Source organism: Terrapene carolina, unplaced genomic scaffold, assembly GCF_002925995.2.
Source record: "Terrapene carolina triunguis isolate 2854851 unplaced genomic scaffold, T_m_triunguis-2.0 Scaffold120, whole genome shotgun sequence".
NCBI classification, from domain to species: Eukaryota; Metazoa; Chordata; order Testudines; family Emydidae; genus Terrapene; species Terrapene triunguis.
The window spans coordinates 8,767,519-8,787,794 of NW_020664471.1; the positions used below are offsets into that span (position 1 = coordinate 8,767,519).

General features: G+C 38.4%; 1 protein-coding gene across 1 annotated transcript in view; it reads right to left on the reverse strand.

Moving 5' to 3' along the window:
• Positions 1 to 20,276, reverse strand: part of SRBD1 (S1 RNA binding domain 1) — a 235,303-nt gene that overhangs the window by 71,623 nt on the left and 143,404 nt on the right. The window contains exon 18 of the mRNA XM_024210689.3: positions 11,001 to 11,083. Coding sequence (XP_024066457.2) covers positions 11,001 to 11,083 — 83 coding nt within the window. The remainder of the gene's footprint in view (positions 1 to 11,000; positions 11,084 to 20,276) is intronic.

A 20,276-nucleotide genomic window follows, 5' to 3' on the forward strand; every position in this document is an offset into this window, starting at 1 on the left:
TATCCTTAGACCTCTAGGTTTTTGGCATGTATTCTCTTCAGGTAGCCCTTTCAATCAAGACTTAGGACAACACAATTAAATCATAAAAACAACACTCAGAACATGAATGATCCATTCCATGCCCAATAATCTTGATGGTACATATACTTGTCTATTAATTTAGAGAGGGGAAATGAATAATCATTTTATAGGCAAGCTGCACACTTGAGTGTTAAAAGCTGAAATCAGACCATGGAACACTCATTCCTGCTGAACTGTGCATTTCCATAACATCTCAGTGAATCACTCAGTTCTTAGTTGAAAGCACTGTTCACATAATAAATAAGCCATCTCATTTCCTTCATCACAAAAATGCACATAGCACCCCCATACAGATTTGTTTTTAATAAAAGTAATAAAGCAAATCTGGAGGTTAAGGTCGTTATGACATAGTCATGCTTCAGAGATTTAAAAATCACTCATTTGCACATTACATCTCAAAAACTCTTTGAGAGTGATTCTCTTATGACATCCAAGCTCCTCTATTGCACCTTACTATCCAAATATCTTATGATCCAATTAATCCACAATAAATAAATGTAATAAAAGTCCTCAACACAGAGAAAAATGTGGCTTTTCAGATGCAGAGTATCAAGCAATGCACTTCACTCTATACTAAGAATGAAAACACAAGGATAGGAAATGTGTACAGATCGTAAGACCAATATACATTTTAATATAAGATAAGAGATAGGCAACAGAATGACTCTCATTTTAAACCATTAAAAAGATTGTACATGTATTTTTATGTAGAATTATAAGTTAACCTTGCTTGCAAACACAAAACTGCACACCAATCCTTTATAATTATTAGCATTATTGAGAGAGAAAATGAGCAAGAGTAATATTTCTTTTATACAGGTCTCTTCTTGTCAGCAATTTGCTACTCTAACATAAGTGTTAGTTTCCAGCAGTTTTCATGTGGAGAGAGAAAATGCAATACAACAATGCTCCTAATTTTGTGCTTATGTTTCATTTGGGTCTGTTTAAATACTTCCAGATTGTTTTGGGTAAAGCTATTGAAGTGTTAGCCTTCTATTACAACCGAATGGACATATGTATGTTTGTTTTTTTATTAATGATTTAAACATAGGGACCTAATATAAAGTCTGCATTTTTGCATTTATAGTAGACTTTCTAGTCATGTCTTTTCAAAATCAACCTTCTAAATACCTCCAACCTGTATTTAATGTCTACATATTTCAAGCATTGAAGCTCTAATCATTTTGTCTCACACAAAGAGCTTTCATGAAGGAATTTAAAACAGTGGTGAAATCCTAGGTGATGCTATTTAGTAAAAAACCTTAAGTTCACTTACTAGCCAGTACAATGCACCCTTCAAATGTACGTACTATTACTAGAGCCACCACTGGAGGGCCACAGAGACAGGTGGCAATACTGTTGCTGTGTCTGGTTTGGGGTTTTATTTAAAATTATAGGAAAGGGCACTGAGTCACTCTCCCAGTACAACCTGCACATTTCTGTCTCTTCTGACCCTCCCTATCTTTCAGGCCTAGGGCCAAAGGGAGAAAAGACATATGAACAAGGATCAGTGTTGAGAGGTGCCTGCACGGCTATTTGAGTCCCTAGTGACTGAGCACAAAGTCCGTGGGCAAGGAGAACAAATGGGAAAGAAAATCATCCACCCGTCTTCAAGGGGAAAGAGAAAACCTCCCACTTTCCAGAAGGCAACCAGCTGAGAACCTGCTGTAGCTTCAATGGAACTACTTACTGTAGTCACTAAGTTCTATAAGACTGGACCCACAGATTTTAAAAATAGGTCAACAGCCATACTACAACAATTTGGACAGGACATTGGAGAATATATCTCCCACTGCCAATTAAAGAGGAAGCAAATCTTAGTGAAACAGTGTTCCCTTAAGTTTCAAGAAAATGGTCCCAAATCTCTCTATATGTCAAACTTTATTTTAAAACAAGCTAGACTGTATGATATCCAATTTAATTTGGAATGGTAAAGGTCATAGAAAATTATTAAAATGCAAAATCAATAAAATCAGAGAAAAAGTGGGAGGAGAAGAGGACAAGAGGGGAAGAAACAGCATTACCATATTTTAAGCTCTTACTATTAGGCATTCCAATTATGCTTCATAAAACCTTCCTTTGATCAGGACCCTCCAGCAATACATGGGAACTACAACAGGAATTAGCTCAACTATTTTCCCTTAAGGAACCTGCTAAGAATATCATTCACAAATTTTATTTGACACAAAATGTTCCGGTTACATATGGAATCAAGCATGCTCTCCTTTTGCGGGTTTGAGAACTATACATTCTTATGGAATGTTAATGTGTAAGAGATAACTTTCCAAATATGCTAAACAGGAAAGATGCTGTAGGGTAGAACAAGAGGATAATATTATGAAAGGATTTTTACACCCTTAAAACTGTTTCAATGGCAGTAGATCAAAATTCAGTTTTAAATGTAACCAGGGCTTCATCTGCTAATTGCTTTGAAGACTAGGACCTGACTAGGAGCCAGTGGAGAGACTTGAACACAGGCCTAAGCCATGGACTTGTGCTCACAGTGGCCTAAGCCATGGAGAATGCAGACACATTCCATACCAGCTGGAGCAAAGGCATTGTTGTCACATTCAGCTACAGATGGACAGGAATTCACCAGAGGAGACAAAAGAATCCGTCAAACCATACCACTGCCTTAGCTCCTACACTACTCTTCTGTGAGGGAAGGTTGTTGGCTAGTAGATCCATTGGCCATGTCCTCACCTTCTTCCCTGACTCCTCCCAACTTCCCTCTCTGCTCTACCAGGGAAAAAGACACTGAGCAGAAAGACAGATCTGCTCTATGGAATACTGATGGCTCAGAGTCCTCCTGTGTGCAGTCTTTGCAAACTGCACCTTCTCAGCACAGCGGAGCTGAAGTCATTCCACAGGAGTTAGGGATCTCAGAATCACAGAAAGAGGGTGGGGGGAGGTGGAATTTTATCTCGATAACAAATGATATTTAAACTCACAACCAGAGAATCAGAGCAATTTCTTATATCCATTGATAAAAGTATTCTTATGGTAGCCCTCTTCTCTGTTCAGTAAGAATGTCCACAGTCCAAATGCAATGCATAGTAATATTACCAGAATTCCTTTAAGCACTGGAGTTTATAGCATAAGGCATATCTATTCTAGCTCAGCCATCAATGCAACTATCCTGACATGTTTCCGACCATGAAGCTTCACACCCACAGCCTATTCTTAAAATACTCTTAAAAAGTTGGAAAAGTATTTTTCATAATAATAAACTCAGCTATGTCTACAACAATTTTCAGAGAGTTCTAGTCAAGTGGAATTTTGGTCCTACCTGTAAATTGCCCCTCTGGAAGCAGCTATAGAAATCTAAAATCTGGTTTGCTTCTCCTCTTATGGTTTATGAGGTAGATGGTAGGAAACTTTAGCATCTTTTTCTCCTTAGCTAACATAACCTCATTTACCATCCAGTAACTTTCCTAACAGCACTAAAATTTTGAACTATAATGTAAAATGAGAATAAAGCAGTACCCAAGGTAGGATTTCAGACTGTTTGATTGTCTTTTAGAAACACAATTTACAAATCTATTTTCTGCTTGAGGAGCTCCAACTATCTGGAAACTGATATGTCTAGCAGTATCCAGACAGAATAGGATACATCTAGGGAAGCTAGCCAAGGATCTACAGCAAGGACACTTGAAAGCTGTCTCAGAGAAAGCTCCCGCACTCACATTTATTGAAACTGTTCAATAAATTTCTTCTACTGAGGTAGATTCTCTCTCTGCCCAGGAGGAGATCACTTTACAAGAGGAGTGAGATCTAATGCCTCCTTCTGCAATATATAATTCTTTAGTGCTGTGACACCCTGTACCCCATGTTCACCACTTTTACAGGTTATGATATATTTTGTACAAAGTATGCCTTGTGAGGTATCATTTGAAAACTCATAATCTGCTGAATATTATCCTGTTGAGATATGTGTAGCAACACTATGTGTAAAGTTATACATTTCTACTGTATTATTGTTACTGAAATATGTTGTAATTCCGGGTAACACCCACAGACCAGTTTCTCAGAGACAAAGACACACTGGCATGCCAGCAAGGTGTTAAAAAGCTGTCACCTAATTAAGCAACCATTCTCCAACAGGGGAGGTGGTATAAACAAGAAATTTACATTTCATCTCAGAGATGATTCAAGCCTCCAGTACACAGGAGAACGTCTGCACCCTGGCAGGGTTTGGGGGGGGAGTAATCCTCAGTGAGGGAAGAAGGGTATAAGAATAAGAGATGGTGACCTCCACAGCACCGCTCCACCTCCCATCTCTCTGTTCATGACATCAACAAATTCCTGAAGGGCACTCAACTAAGGGGAGGGTCACAGGCTGGAAGGGGACATAGACTGTGAAATGTGCTGCAGCTTATAGTGAGACAAACCTTTTGCTTTTAGGTTCACTTGCTTGTTAAAATTTAGGGATTAGCTTGCAATTTTATCATTTTATTTCTTTTGTAACCAATTCTGACTTTATGCCTTATCACTTGTAACCATTTAAAATACGTCTTATTGTAGTTAATAAAGTTGTTTTAATGTTTTATCTAATCTACTACGTGTTTGGTTTGAAGTGTTTGGGAAACTTCACTTGAGGCAACAAAGCTGGTGCACAATCATTTTCCTTTATTGAAATGACAAACTTTCTATGAGCTTGTACTGTCCCGGGGGATACTGAACAGTATAAGACACATGTTTCTGGGGTAGAAGGCTGGGACTAGGAATATGCGGGTGTTTCCCTGTATGTAATTCATGAGTGGCTTGGAGAGCATTCATGTATTTAGGTGGGAGTGTTTTTACATGCTAGTGGCTGTGTATGAGCAGGATTGGGAACAGTGGCTGCTCACAGCAAAGCAGTGTAAAAGGCACCTCTGGCTATAGAGCTGAGGGGACACAGCAGTTCAGCAGTCCAGGTTATACCCTGGGGAATGTCACAGGTGCATGATCCAGTCCATTTAGCAACAAGTGAACTGGAAGCAGTCCAAATATAGGATAAATGCAGTCAGACCATTAATTCAACTCTGTAGGTAGGCGTGTAGGTCTAATGACATCTCAGGAATGCCAAGCCCTTTCCCTATCAGAGGACGAGTAGAAGGGAGACAAATGTCCAGAATCATGTCACGCCTTTAAGATGTTTTCAGGGGAAGTGCAATGAACTGGCTTTGTAACAACAGGTCTATAAGTTGGGGCATGAGAATGGGGAGCATAGGTGATGGGATTGTCAGCTGAGTACCACGTAAAATGGCCTGCCAGTCCACTCAGAAGTTACTAGAAGGAACATTCCTCCAACTGTCTTCACTGTTCATAGGACCTTTAGGATAAGCAGAAAGGAGGGGAAAGGCATACATAAGGCCTGCTGGTCAGCTGGTGTAAAATACATCCGTTACCAGCATACAGGAGGCTCTGAATCTGGTGCAGAATTTTGGCAGCTTGCCTTTCTGTGGAGGTACAAAACTGTCCATTTCAGGTCTCTTGCAGATCATGCAAACTGAAATTGAATATATCTTGTTAGAGACCACCCCCCAGAATTTATGGTTTGACAACTAAGCAGTCTGCCTGCAAACAGAGGTCATGCCAGGTAAGTTGCTGTTATGGCTGAGATTCTTCCTTTTCTCTGTCTATTCTAAGAAAACACTTGCCTTTCTAACATTCTGCTCTGGTACCCTCCTGGCAATTAATATAAGAGATCACCACAGTATCAACAGATGAAATAAGGGCTGGATAGTTGGAGATCTTGTTCTTAAACTTCACCTTTCATTCACACCTGGTCATCAGGCAGATAGAGCACTAGCTGAAACTATATGGACAGATGGTGCTTACCTTTCCCCATTCACCACTTAATGCTATTGTGATTAGCCCCCACCAATCTACATTATTGGGTCAAATCCCTGCCATTTTCCTTTATTTTTAGATGAACACCTTCTGAGCCACATCACCGTTGGACTGTGTAAAAAGAGAAGGATTCATAGCTCAGTAAAATGAAACTTTTGTCTCAAGGTAAATACGGTAAGCATATGCTTGAAGACTTTGTGGTCAAACAATACAGTTTGTAGTTGTCAAGCCTCTTTCTTCTCGTTCTCTTTTTGCTGGTCCTTGTTAGGTGGTGATTTAATAGGTTGCCTTTGCCAACAACTGGTGTCAACAATCTATTTTCTATAGACACAGATGATATTTTAAGTAATACATGGATCACTTAGTGCCTTTTCAAGACCATACCTCTCACCCTCTGGATTCTAACTCTTCTCATCCCAGTCCCAATCTCCTTGTCCAGCCTGTCCCATTTCCCCACTGCTGACTCCTCATTCCATCTGTCTACACCTGTCCTGACTGGCTCCCAATCCCAGTCTTTTTCCCTGGGCTCCTCATGCAATCTTAGTCCCCACTGTGGCTCCTTTCCCCAATCTCTTTGCTCACCTGGTCTACAGCCTCTTGTCTGATCTCAGTTGCCCCCACACCATTTCACTCACTGTCTCCCAGGCCCAGTCTTCTGCCATCATCCCAATCCTAACCTCCTTGCCCAAACAGTCCCCGCCTCCCCCTCCCACACCCCATGCTCCCAGTCCCAGTCTCCTTCCTCAACCAGTTCCAGTCTCTCCAGACTCCTTGTCCCTCCTCCCTGCTTCTGTTTTTCTCCCCTCTGCATTCAAACCAGGTGTTTTCCCCTTCCTGGGAGCCAGCTGGGGAGTCATCAGGAGCACAGGAGAGACAGACTCATTGCTTTCAGTCCTGATGCACAGTCCCATCCCATCCCAGAACAGCTGAGAGCTAGGAAAGTCCTGAGTCCCACAGCCCTGGGCTGGAGCATGCTCAGTCACCATGTGGGGAGGGTATATGTGCAGTTTGGTCAGCAGTAGAACCTGTGAGAGGTTTAAGCATGTTCAGTGAGTGTATAATTTTCATAGATTTTTACCTGTAAAGCTCTAGCAAGTCTCTACTGAGCACATGAAAACTGCAATTTTTCAATGGCTTATAACTTGGCTAAAGTTCGGAAGATTTTCACAAAGACAGCCTTGACACAAAGGTCCCTCACTACCTAACTTCAAGTCCCTACTACAAAGTATATGGACATTAGAGCATTTCAGAGAGAAGGCTGCAATAATGGTTTTAACATGGCAAAACATACCTTTCTTTAGCCTCATTCTCAGAAACAGCTGTGCTGTTTTGGCTACAGTTTCCCCAAACAGGCAGAAAGTCAGGCATGTAAAATTTCAGCCCAAATGCCTAAAGTTTTACAAAGTTATACGCAACTGAAATTAGGGTCTTATAATAATGGAAAGTGTTGGACAACCTTAACAATAGGCGGTGCTACCAGCTCCATCAATAATACAGTTACATGAGTAGTATTCACAAAATATGTGGGCCTAAGTTTGGAGATATTCTAGGAAAAATTTTCAAGCACTATCTCTGAGAGGAAAGTGGTTGGAAAGTGACCACTCATCAGACACAGAATCTGCTTAAGTGAGGAAATTCATCATCTTCAGAGTCTGAATTATCTACACCCTACAGTGTGGATTTGTTCTTCACGGTGTGCCATAAATTGATTATGCCTGTATGAGTGGCCTGATTGTTTTAAAGGTATTAATATCCAGCAGCTCCTTTTCTCTTCAGTGGGAGTTACTGAGTCCTCAGCATTTTTGAAAATCGTGCTCAGATTTAGGAATGTAACCATGGACTTAGAACTCTAAATTTAGGGCACCCAGTTTAGGAAGTCTTGGTCAGGATTTAACTGGGAGAAATCATCAGGGTTGGCCATAGGTATTTTGCCTGCCAGGGCAGAAAACATTTTTGCCAAACCACCACAAGTGGCTGAGCAAAACAAAAAACAATCAAAAACAGACAGCCAATTAGTGGAGGAAGGGGTGAAAAAAGGCAGAGTGACACAGTGGTGTGGCACACCCACATAAGCTGGAGCCTAGGGTAATGGCACAGTTGGCCCGCCCCTGGAAATAACACTGAGGGACCAACCTGCTGATATTCTCAATTTTGAAAAATGTGCATGAAAATTCTTAACTTTCATTTATGATCTCCCTCGTCTAGTAGCTGTTCTTCCTCCACACCAAGGGAACCAAACCCTGGATTTCTTAACTTTCTGGACACACTAGAGAGCTCATTTTGGAGTGTGGTCATATAAAGGGGCTATTATAGGTTTATTGTTATAGTGGGTGAATAAAATAATGTTCATTGTCAGAAGTCCATTACCTTTATATATGCTGTTATATTTCATCTTAGAAATTAGTAAAAGAACCTAGCACCAAGGACAGGCAAATGTAAAATAACCCTTAAAATTATTTTGGATAAGATTCAATTCTGCATCTGATACATTCTTTATTGAGGAACTATATCCTACAATCACTCAATGATCTAATAGATCTTTTTCCATCTCTAACTGCTAAGATGTAAACAAATAACTGTTTTCCTCAAAGGAAGACAAGTCATAATAGCTTAATATTTTTCCCCTCACAAAGAGTTCTGTTGCCCAAAGGACAGCAAAACTTTGAAACATGGTAGTACAATTTATTTTCAAAAGTGTCACAGTATGCTCAGGTAACTCAAAATTCCTTTATACCAATGAACAAGCATCTTATAGCTTATGGGCTAATATTCTCATTTAAAACCTTCTGACAGGAGGTTTATGTATCTAAAAGTATTATTTGCACCACAGTGTGACTTAAGTGCAAAGGACCAGTGGGAAAACTTGCAGTGTCCTGCCTGAACTGCAGTTGCTATTTTGAAATCCCCTTCTTCTAAAGTTTTAAATAAGCATTTAGAACACAAGCTAAGATTTTAAATCTTCAAAAGTACTGCAGTGGGCTTACTGCACAACATATATGTTGGTGGTAGCAGATAATGTGTGCATATGCAGAGCCTTTTAGGTGCTGTGATGTGAGATCTATAAATTCACCACATGTTTAAAAGGATGCTGTCAATTTTACATTTTTTTAGAATTAGCCAATTGCAAAATATCAGTTTTCTGATACAGTCGCCTTTAAGTCTCCAGTAGTATATTCTGACTTTTTATTTAAAAAAAATAAAGAGAGTAGTTACTCTTTTACTCTGTTTATTAAGGGTCTTTAGATGGTCCCAAGCGCAACAAAACAAAACATGCTGCAGATCAGCCCTTCTCCTTTCTCTCTGTGCAAACACCTGCTTTGCTGCTACTGTAATTATAAGCACCCTCTTGAAGAGCCTTGGGTGAGTGTGCAGATGGGATCCTCAGAGAGCAGTGCACCACAGAGATGCAACTGAGGCCAGGAACTCAGTGAAACTTACTATCCACTAAGTGCTGTCAAATGCACACAGCAAAATTAAAAAGAGGAAAAGTACCTTCTCCTCCTAAGGTTACTTACAACAATAATTGATACAACATTTTAAGATGAAGTGTGATTTTCCAAGTTGACAGTGTACACACACTTTTAGGTCACATAGTCTTGAGGCATAGTTTTTAGAATTTTATAATGGATTCAAATTACATGTATATATACCTTATATGATACATCATCATAGAATGATCAATTCATCTCTTTAAACCAGCAAGGCACAGCATCAAAGTGCAGGTTAATATGCACACTTATTTTAATAAGATTACTAAACTTCTTTTCCTATTAATCAACAGCAAAAATAAAGCAACTATCAGAAAGAAACTTTACATTGCATAAGAAATGGATGCTTTTAATTTGCACTTCATGTAAGATTATAATGAACAGGATTGATATCAACCGACCAATTTATAAGAAGGATCTTTACTATATTTATTACATTAAAAAACAGTCAATCAGAATCCCAGTTATTCTTAGAATTATAGTATACTTTATCTATAAAAGTAGTTTTTAACAACAATGGCCCAGTGAGCAATCTTCACTAGACGAAATGTTGACCAACAATCTTTTGCAATAATACATGTTACTGGATACATATCTCTTATTTTAAAAAGAAAACATTCAACATTATCTTTTTACTGAAGATTTGGCTTTGACACAGCACTTTAAGCCACACAAGAGATCATTATCCGTGACCACAATTCCACTCCGTTGACATTCATGAACTTACCTGGATGTATAGCTACGTGACCTCTGAACTATATAATTAAACACAGTGTGTTTTACTTCTTCTGACCTTTCACAGCTTTTACTTCTGCTCCATCTCCTGGATTCATGAAAGCACCTCTGTTTAAGAGAGCACTTAAGCACATGTTTAACTTTCCTTACACTTTTGGCATTTCTCTATACAAGTCACTGGGATTTAAACCAGTGCTTAAGTGGTTTCCTCAATTTATTTGTTTGTATTATATGTAGCACTTACAGTGTCTGTCTGTGTAAGACAGACAGGCAGATGCAATAAAATGACAGCCACTAAACTACTTCTCAATAACATTAAAGATTTAAAAACTATTTAAAACTAACTATTGCCCCCTCCCCCCAATAACCTCAAGAAACCCACAAAACTATCTGAGAATTGTCAAACATTTTCCAGTTCAGCTTTAGTAAATGAAAGAAAATCTGAAATCAATGTTTTTATTACAAACACTAAGGGAAGAAAGAATGTAGATAATGGCGCCAACCAATGGCTTCTAAATGGAGGATCAATATCTCATTCTATTTTACAAAAAGAAATAAAACCCCACTGCTGTAATGATGTGAAAGAGATCACATCATTACAGATCGGGTTACCAGTTTGATCTGATGTTTTAAACAGACTATAAATCTGGCTATAGCCATTTCTAAATCTAAATCACAATTGTTAAAGCCAGAGAATAAAAAAAAACCCATACAACATAAATATTGAGTACCATCCCACCAATTCCACACAAATCTTTTAAAGTAGACACATAACTAGTTGACACTTAATTACAAAGCATTGTTTTTGTGTTGCACTATATCATGTTGAATTACTAGATTAAATGATCTGCATTACCTTACCTGATACATTCCAACTCCAATGTGCTTGGGCTCAATTTTCACTAGCTCAGCTAATGGGTCTTGTACACGTCTAGCTATGGAAACTGAAAAATAGAAGTAGAAAACAACTGTGGTTTTATGTAAAGAGCAGCACTGCATAATTACTTTTGTTAATATTTTTCAGTGTTGTAGATATTTAATCTCTCTTTTTTTGCCTGGAAAAAATCCACGTGAATGCTTTAACTGAGAGAAAATGTTTTATTACAAGTGAAAGCAGCACAAAGTTATCATCAAGACACATTCTTTTCTCAATGTTTTCCTCATTGTTAGAAATATAAGCGGAAATCTATACTTACTGAACTTTTTTTTTTAATAATTCAAAGGCATCTCGATGTTCATTTTCATAGGCCTATTAGTTAGTTGGCTTTTGAATCCAGTTTCAATTAGTCTGAGATAATTACATATACAGATGAAAAGTTTATTTTTATATAACAATGATTTCATACTAAAAATGAGAGTATGACATTTTCTGTTACTAAGTTCTGAAATTTCCTCTTAATCTGAGTTGTAGAAATTTAAATGACATTATTGATGTTTGTAGATATTTCTCATAAAGTGAAAATTTAACTCTGATTCGTTACATTAGTTCTCCACAACATAAAAGTCTCATTGTACCCTGTACATCTGTAGTTGAATTATCTGTTAATTAAATTCTAAAATATCACTTTGAAAATGTACTGGGTAGCAATATCAGGATACGTTTACACAGCAACTGTCAACCTAAAAACCACCAAGAGTGTATTAAATAACATGTACACAGAAAGTATCATTTTCAAAAGAGCCTAAGTCACTTAAAAGTCCAAGCCCCACTGACTTTCAACGAGACTTAGGCTTAAACTGGAACTTTGGTGCTCCAGAAAATTTTACCTAGCATCTCAGTTAATTTGATTTAGTACTGATTAAGTACGGATTCTTGATTGAGAATGCCAGGCTGCAAATCAAGAGACAGTACAGAGGACAAAACTGGCTGCCACTTTTATGAAATAACCAATTGCACACAGGAAGGAAGATCTTACCAAACTCAAGCTCTCTCCATTTGTAACCTGGATACCTGGTCCATTGCTGGAACCTAAGAGCTGTTGTTGTAGCCAGCCCCTAACATACTAATCTCTCAGAGTTGGCATCTACTTACAAAATCTGACTCTTGGGCTAACTATGCAGACATTGCTCCCTCCCATTCACAACAAACAGAAAAGTCTTGCCCGATGAACGTTAAAATGTGTAAGCTCCCTCTTCTCCCCAGCATGACAGCTCAGAGAAGACAGGTTGCTTGATTTAACTGCTTTTCTGATGTTGGTAAGGTGTCCCTGCCCAGCTACGGAAATCGTGACATGGAATACCATCGTGCAAGATGTTCCATGAATATCGAAGTGCAGATCCGGGCCTTCAAGAATGGCAGAAATATGCATGTAGGGCAAACCTACCCATGGGAGGTTGGAATTGGGTGGGTTACCAGCACAAAATTCCTTCTCAAGACTAAACCCAATGGTTCCTAATACTACACCATGCAGAACCAGACAATGAGCCAGTAAGACACAGCAAAGCACCTCCTTACAAAATATCAAAATCATTCATCAGAGGGCGAATCGTAATACACAGAGAATTTGAAGAAATGAAAGGCTGAACAGAATTGCCTACTAAGACTCAGCATGTTAGTGAAATGGATATCAGCCAGTCATCATGTGCACTGACAAGTAAACAGGCCTGTCTGCACCTGAAGCCCCCTACAGGCCATGAAGGCTGAATTTACAATGGTGACAAGGGCCTTTCCCCTCCATCCCCACCAAGAGGCTGGTCTGACAGTCAGGGATCACTGGGTCACAGGGATGCTCTGGACACACTCCCTATGCCACAGCCAAGAGGCGGGTGGCATAGTAGTCACAACAACCAGAGTCCCTCGATGCAAAGTAGATCCTTCAGGAGCCAGGTAAGCTGGTATTAAGCTGCACCACCAGCACAGCACAAAGCAGTTTAATGCACTAGAGAATCAGTCCTGATATGTGGTATAAATAAACCCTGTAGTGTACTTGCCATAAGGGAGCAAATATATTTTGTTTTCCATTGTGAACCCAATAAGATTGTAATAGTATAAACCTAGAATATATTTTCAAACTAGGGTTTTTGTTTTTATGACAAATTAACTAATTAGTTATAATGTAATGACTGTTATTTTTACTCAGATAGGGTCTCGGGGCCCCAATCGGGGCCAGTTGGTTATTCTGGTAGGCACTGTACAAATACATAGAAATTGATACTTCTTGTCCCAAAGAGGTGGCAAACTAAACAGACAAAGAAACAAAAGGGGGGGGGGAGATACAAGCAAATGGTCAGGATAAAATCCATGGTCTCTTTTTGGTAGTTGAGGGTCAGGATGGTGGGGTAACAGGGTAGGAAGGGAGGGAAGAGAAGATGTATGGACAGAAAGAGCCTGATAGACACAGGAAGGAGGAGTAGGAAGACTGGTGATTGAAGCAAATATCAAAGAGGGTGGAGGGAAAAAGGTCCAAGAGTAGATTTCAGCTCTGGTGTCACATGGCAGAGGGTTTGAAGGGCAGCCCCCGGAGAGGCTGCGGGTGCTTCACCTGCTGTGGATGTAAAAAGAGGAGAAGGAAGGCAGGACGGGAGAAGGCTGGGGTCTTTTATAAACCACCCCAGAAGCTGTCCACAGCTGATCTGGACACACTCCAAGAGCTATGGCTTAAAATTATATTTGGGTCGTTAATATCTTTTCCCCCCCAATGGTACATTTACTGGCATAATAGAAAAACAGTGAATAATGAGAATGTTCAAATTAACAGTTTACAGGAGCACAAAAATTTTTACACGCATCTTTAAATGGCAACTACCATTATTATAGGCTGACAAATAATTCATAAAGTTTCTGAAAAGAACTTTATTACACAATGATGCTTAAAGCCAATATAGCAAACTTAATGTCTACTTTTGTTTCCCTCTTATGGAAGACTCCTCAAAACCACAGTCACAAAATATACCAACTGACTGTGGCATCAGGTACTTCACATTCAAAGATTTATATCATCCCCCTCTGATAAAAAAATAAGATGTACAGTTAACATTAAGTTCACTGCTCAGTCATGTAATACTTTTCACATCCTTTATTATTATAGTTTTAACATAAGCTGACAATGGCAGCTTCCAGGCTAGGCTTAGAAAGCACTATACCGGTGACATCTGATCTGCCTGCTTCTCTATCACAGAAGTTGTGAATTCAAAGGCTCTCACATATGAATTCAAAGGCTCTTGTCAAAATCACAAAAGGTTAATCAGTGCAAGTGCTCTAGATTACAACAGAAATGCTTTCCTATCATAATCACTCAGATAATTACCAATTGAACCGCCTGTGCTACTTACAGATCACTAACAGGCTTTAAAGTTAGCAGAGTTTCACTCGAGCATAAAAACTAAAAATAAATAAAATCAAAATGACTTTGTTGCAAAACAGAAAAGATTCTTTTAAACTATTTTATACTACTGAACGCACACATAGATATAGTGCCAACAGGTCAAGTTTAAGGAAGACTGCTCAATTTCTATACAACTGTTTGACCTAAGTGTTTCCTAACTACAGAAAAACTAATCAATATGGAATAAATGTGCATAAGTGTGTTTTTAGAGAGCAAAGAATCTGAGAACAAAAATTTGCCAGTCTATATTAATCTAATTATACCTATATAAAATAAACAAATGGACACAGGATAGTCGCAGCTAGAGGAAGGACAAGAGTGTTTTGAAATTTCTCCCTGGACCCAATTTTAGCCTCATTTTATAAACCTTGGAACCTCCCTTTTTGTAAAAGTTTGGCTGATAACAATACTAGCATATCTCTGCAGGGTTTCTGCCCTGGAGGTAGGCCCTGATCCAGCAAAGCACTTAAGCACATCCATACATGGGAATCAAAGAAACTATTCACATGCTTAAAAGTTACATAGATGCTTAAGTGTTTTCCTGGATTGGGGCCTTTGTGGGAGTCATGGGAAAAGTGGAGGACAAAGACCAACCAACAGATTATACAGCTTGAAGAAGAAAATGGAGAGTACACAACTCCTAATGCCACAATGGCACAGCACTGTGAAAATCTCCACGAAAGCCTCAGCTCTACCCCAGAATTTTTCTAACAGAAATAAAATAAAAGGTATACTATGAAAACCCACACCCTCACGTAGCATGCACCACCTCTCCTACCCTGACACAAGAATTGTGTCTAAAGTGTCTATATACAGATGTCAGAGTAATGGATTTCCATGATACTGATCCTTTAAGGGGGGCAGCAATTTAAGGCCCCAATCCTGCAATCTGATCCACATATGTGGACTCTGGCACCAGAGCAAAGTCAACAGGGCTGTCTCCATGGGTGCAAGGTTTGCCCATATGGACCACCAGGGCCACAGAAGGTAAAACAGAAGCACCTGGGGGGGGGGGGTTCATTCCCCATACAAAAGCAAATCACAAACTTTATTTAAAAAAAAAAATGAAGCAATATAGTTTAATTACCAAAACTGATGAAGCTGTTTTAAATGTGCATTCTAGGAGTGAATAAAAACCATGCATTTTTAGAACATTTTTAGAACGGCAACTCATTCTCCATTTCTGAAGTTATTAAAGGATATTTCATTTTTGCTCAGAAAATATAAATGACACACTCTGATGGCCATGCAGCAAAATAAAATAAAATAAAATAAATCAATTTTCTCTTAAAATGTCAGCCAGGTCAAACATGCAGGAGATTTGAAATACCACTGTCAAAATACATTAGTCTAACTGAAGTAAAACTATGTGAAGAAAACTTTTTGAAATAAAACATGAAACCTTTTTACTCTTTGATTTTAAACAGCATTGTAACTTCAACATTGCGCTGTTTTTCAGTCACCAGAAAATATCATAACGCAAACTGCATACAGGCTGATGCAAAACCTCTTCAAAGTTGCCAATTATTAATAAAATATTCACTGCAACATTTGAAATTACAGTAATATATTCTGCTGCCATGCAGGAAAGCAATACAACATTTAAGAGCTTAAGAGGAGAAGAGGAGCTAGGTTGCACACTGGGTTTAACGTACCTGCTTTTCACCTCTGAATGTCTGAGATAAGACACAGAGAAGGTATAGCTGTTGAAATGCTATCTTATTATTAAGATATCTTATAGCACTTTGCAAGATGGTGATGTAACAAAAGTCTGATGGTCTCAATCCACTACATACTGGATATCTGACATGACTCAGCCACCACATAGTTTAGTATTTTTGCCAGTCTTCACCGAGGTGCACTGACAGTGCCGTGGGGCAAAAGCTTGCACAGTAGCTGCTTGCACAATTCAAGCTAATAATATCACCTCACCTCTATGTCCACAAGACATTAAAATAATCCTTTATCATCCAGAGACACACGAGGAGAGTTCACCTTCTGACAATTCCCATCTTTAGACCAAATTAAAGGCAATGTTTTAACTTCTTTTATCCAGACCTCACAGTCCCTAAAACTTCCTTTTTGCTAATATTTGCCATCGCAAGCAATATGTATTGTTCCCATAGATCAAAACTGAGATAACTTTCACTTCCTACTACTCAGTCAAATCTTCAAGTAACTCAGGAAAAATCCCTAATGAGTTAAAATTGTGGGATTTGGCCCTGAGAGTAGAAGAAAGCTGTATTTTTCCATTACGGCAGTTAACAGCGACTGGGATGTTTCAGCTGTCAGGTCCAAGAATAGACAGTGGTGGGACATTCTTAGTTGAGGGCCCTTAATTATGGTACCTGCCTCCCCTCATTGCCAGCCCGCATTAGAATATGATGGCATACAAGGAGCAGCATAAATGCACCCTGTTTAAAGGCACACCAACAGGAATCTAATCAATTTAAAAAGAAAATGAACTAAAAGAAGTTTCATAGCGATCATACCTGCCTCTGTATCTACTTGCTAATTTCTGTGATTTTACAACTGCATTTTAAAATATTATTTTCTTTCCTGAGTTGCTGTGCTAGATCCACACAGAACAGGGAAACTGACTGACTATAGATGGGGAAGCCGCGAAACTGACTGTACACAGAGTGCTGCCAAATGCACTAAGAGAACACAAACTGCGAGAGGGAGAAAAATATTTCTCTCTGATTTCTTTCATTTTCAGTGACCTTAAGCATTGCTTGTAATAATAAGAAATAAAACATTTTCAGCCAGAAATGGGAGTTTTAAGTTGATGACATTACTTTAAACATATGGGTCTTTATATAGGGCTAAAAATGAATCCCAGGCAATAACTATGATGATTTGGCCATCCTCTATGAGTGGGAGCATTTGTTGTTATAGAATATGAGGCTTCCAGATGCAAAGGCAATGGGCTTTTACAAATGCCTATATAAATAAATATATGGCAACCACAAGCTATTAGGCTATGATTGTTTTCAACTTAAATGTTGTCATAAATGAGAACATTCTGTATTTTTATTTTAAAACCTCAGTATTTTGTTCTTGGTGAAACATGCTACTACAATAACATTCAAGTAACCAAAAAAAAAAAAAAATCCACTTTCTTAGTTTTAAACCTAGATTAAAATTTTAAATGTGAACTCAATTTAAAAGATACTAACATAATTAAAAGACCAACTAGCAATTTCATCAGTAATTACTATCAATATATCACCCAAGGATAGGTATGGGAACATTCTAACATATTTACATTTTTTTATAAAGATTATTGTGTTCAAGATCAGTTACTCTCCATACGAATCTGCAATAATGTTTACTCAGTGATCGATTTTTCAGGTTTCCTGAGCCCTAGAAGCTTTCTATCCTGTTGACCTGAATTTCACCCTCTTAGTAAGGGATACAGTCAAATGTACAGTAGTCTTTTCATTAAGCATTCTTTCTAAGTAGGCCAGGATTTCTGACACCGTTTTGAATTCTAATATATCTTCTCAACGGGTTTTAAATATGTAACTTATTTAAGCAATGGCTCAACAGCTGTATCTCATCCAAAATTCTTTGGTGGCAAGCTGGCAGGTTTTTGTTTTAAAAAGTTATATTTTAGTTTAGTTTTAACTCCATCAAACTGATAACCTTTTATTTGCTTAAGATTAATGAAATAATGAATGACAATCTTCTAACACAATACAGAAATCTCTAAAGACATCATGAATGAAAAAAGAATTTTAATAAAATGCTTATATATATTTTATATATAAAAAACAATAAATCCTTACACAAGTTAAGAGTGAAAAATAAAATATGACTTAGTTGAAAGTAACATTTTACTGAGAAATAGACATTGAATAAATAAACTTCCTCTGCCTGAGTATTAAACATTTCTGAATTGATATTTTATAGGATATCACCATTTTTATTCATGGTGAGTTGGGGATGAAACAGCATTGGCTGTTTTTTTTAATTGAAGCCTGACATGACTGACTGTTACTCATTCCTTGAAGAGTCTTATTAGATGGTGCTAATTCAAAAAGGTTTTTCTTCCCTCATCTGTTCAAACAGGCAACTTAAAAGAAAAAAATTGCCAGTGTACATTTAACAATTAAACTGGCATTAATTTTAATTGCATCATCCCAGCATTAATTTATTACCATTATTACTCAAAAGTAAAACTTTCGTAATGTTTTGTACTTAAAGTTATTCGCTGATGTCAACAATAAAATATTAATCTTTTCCAGGTGACCACAGAGTGTCTTATGCTATATATTAAGAAATAGTAGGTAGTCTTGAGGGTTCAGTGAATAGCATAGCACACTGCCACATATAAAACCCAAGTTCAAGAGTAGCCTTGCCTCTATTGTTCGTTCAGCTGGCAAGGGCGGGAAACATCACAGAAATGAGAGAGGGATTATGCCATGAAAAATACAACCCAAAAGGAAAGGGCCAGTGGAACTGGTCTACTAAATTCTGAGTCACTCAGGGATACGAGAAACGCCTAGGCATGCACCGAAGCAAATGCCAACAAGGGTAGAAGACAGGCACTTCAAGTTAAATCTGAGCAACACACTATTACAAAAAATATACAAGTGTCCACAAAGGTTAGCCTACACAAAAGTACACGGCATGTTGCTGATGAGAGGAACATACAGAAATATCTCCCATTGATGGCAACACTGAGCCAAACAATAGGCAGACAAGGCAATACTCACCTAGCCCAGGCAGGATAGTGCAAGGCCCTGCTCCTTTTAAGTCCAGTGGTGAGGCTATGGGGGCACCACGGGCAGAACAGACAGGCTGACATTCAAGTGGGCTCCTGATTATGCTGCCCAAAACAGCTAAGTCCTCTGTTCAAAGGCTAATAATGCCAATGCAAACCTTAAAGGGGGGCTATACTGGAGCCCTACAGCCATGCCTGGAGGCTTGGGAATTAATGCCATCACCTTTCACACACAACCATGCCTGCAGAAAGCCCAACGATATGGGATTGCATCCACAGTGACAAGGAAGTGAAGACTGACAAACACTCTGTATCTAAAGTTGCAGGTCAAATGAATCCATTTGTCATATTGGCTCAAATAGACATTCCCATTAAAAAGTACAAAGCCATTCAACAGCAATTTAAAAAACCCTCATATTCCTACAAGCTTCTTCATATAATGAAAATACCATAGGCCATTTCAAACAAAGACTGTATCATACTGCTCAGTATTGAAGTAGAATGTGTGTGCATTATGGGTACAATTCTTAGGATTCCAATTCACGGCAGGATCAAGTTCAATTTTACTTATAAATCTCCAACAGTCATGCTCCAGCTAATGCCATGGAGCTGTAGCTCTACCTCCTTACCTTCTGCCTCTGCTGATCTAGACTGGATCTCCTCTCTGTGCCCCTACAATGTGGAATTCCTGACATCCGGAGCAGCTTTCCTGAACCTCCCTGCCCAAAGACCATCCAACTCATGTCAAATTTCACATGGAAAAAGAAATCATGTATTTTCTCCAACTCTACCATAATTAAGTGGATTATTAAACTCTATAAATCTTCTTGATAATATAGTTTGCATGAAAGAGGCAATACAATACAATTTTATTTTGTTCTGCATTATAATTACTCTCATACGCTCCAAAAACAGCTGATGCTGTGTACTTAAGTCAAAATAGTTTATAATATATACAGTTGATTTCCCCATATTCTATGTCCGCCATTGCTATTTACTGACTCTAAAGCATTGGGGAAGGTTTAACCATAAGACTTTTGTATGATAAAGTTTTTGAAAAATGACCTCTTTTCAGCAGCCGAA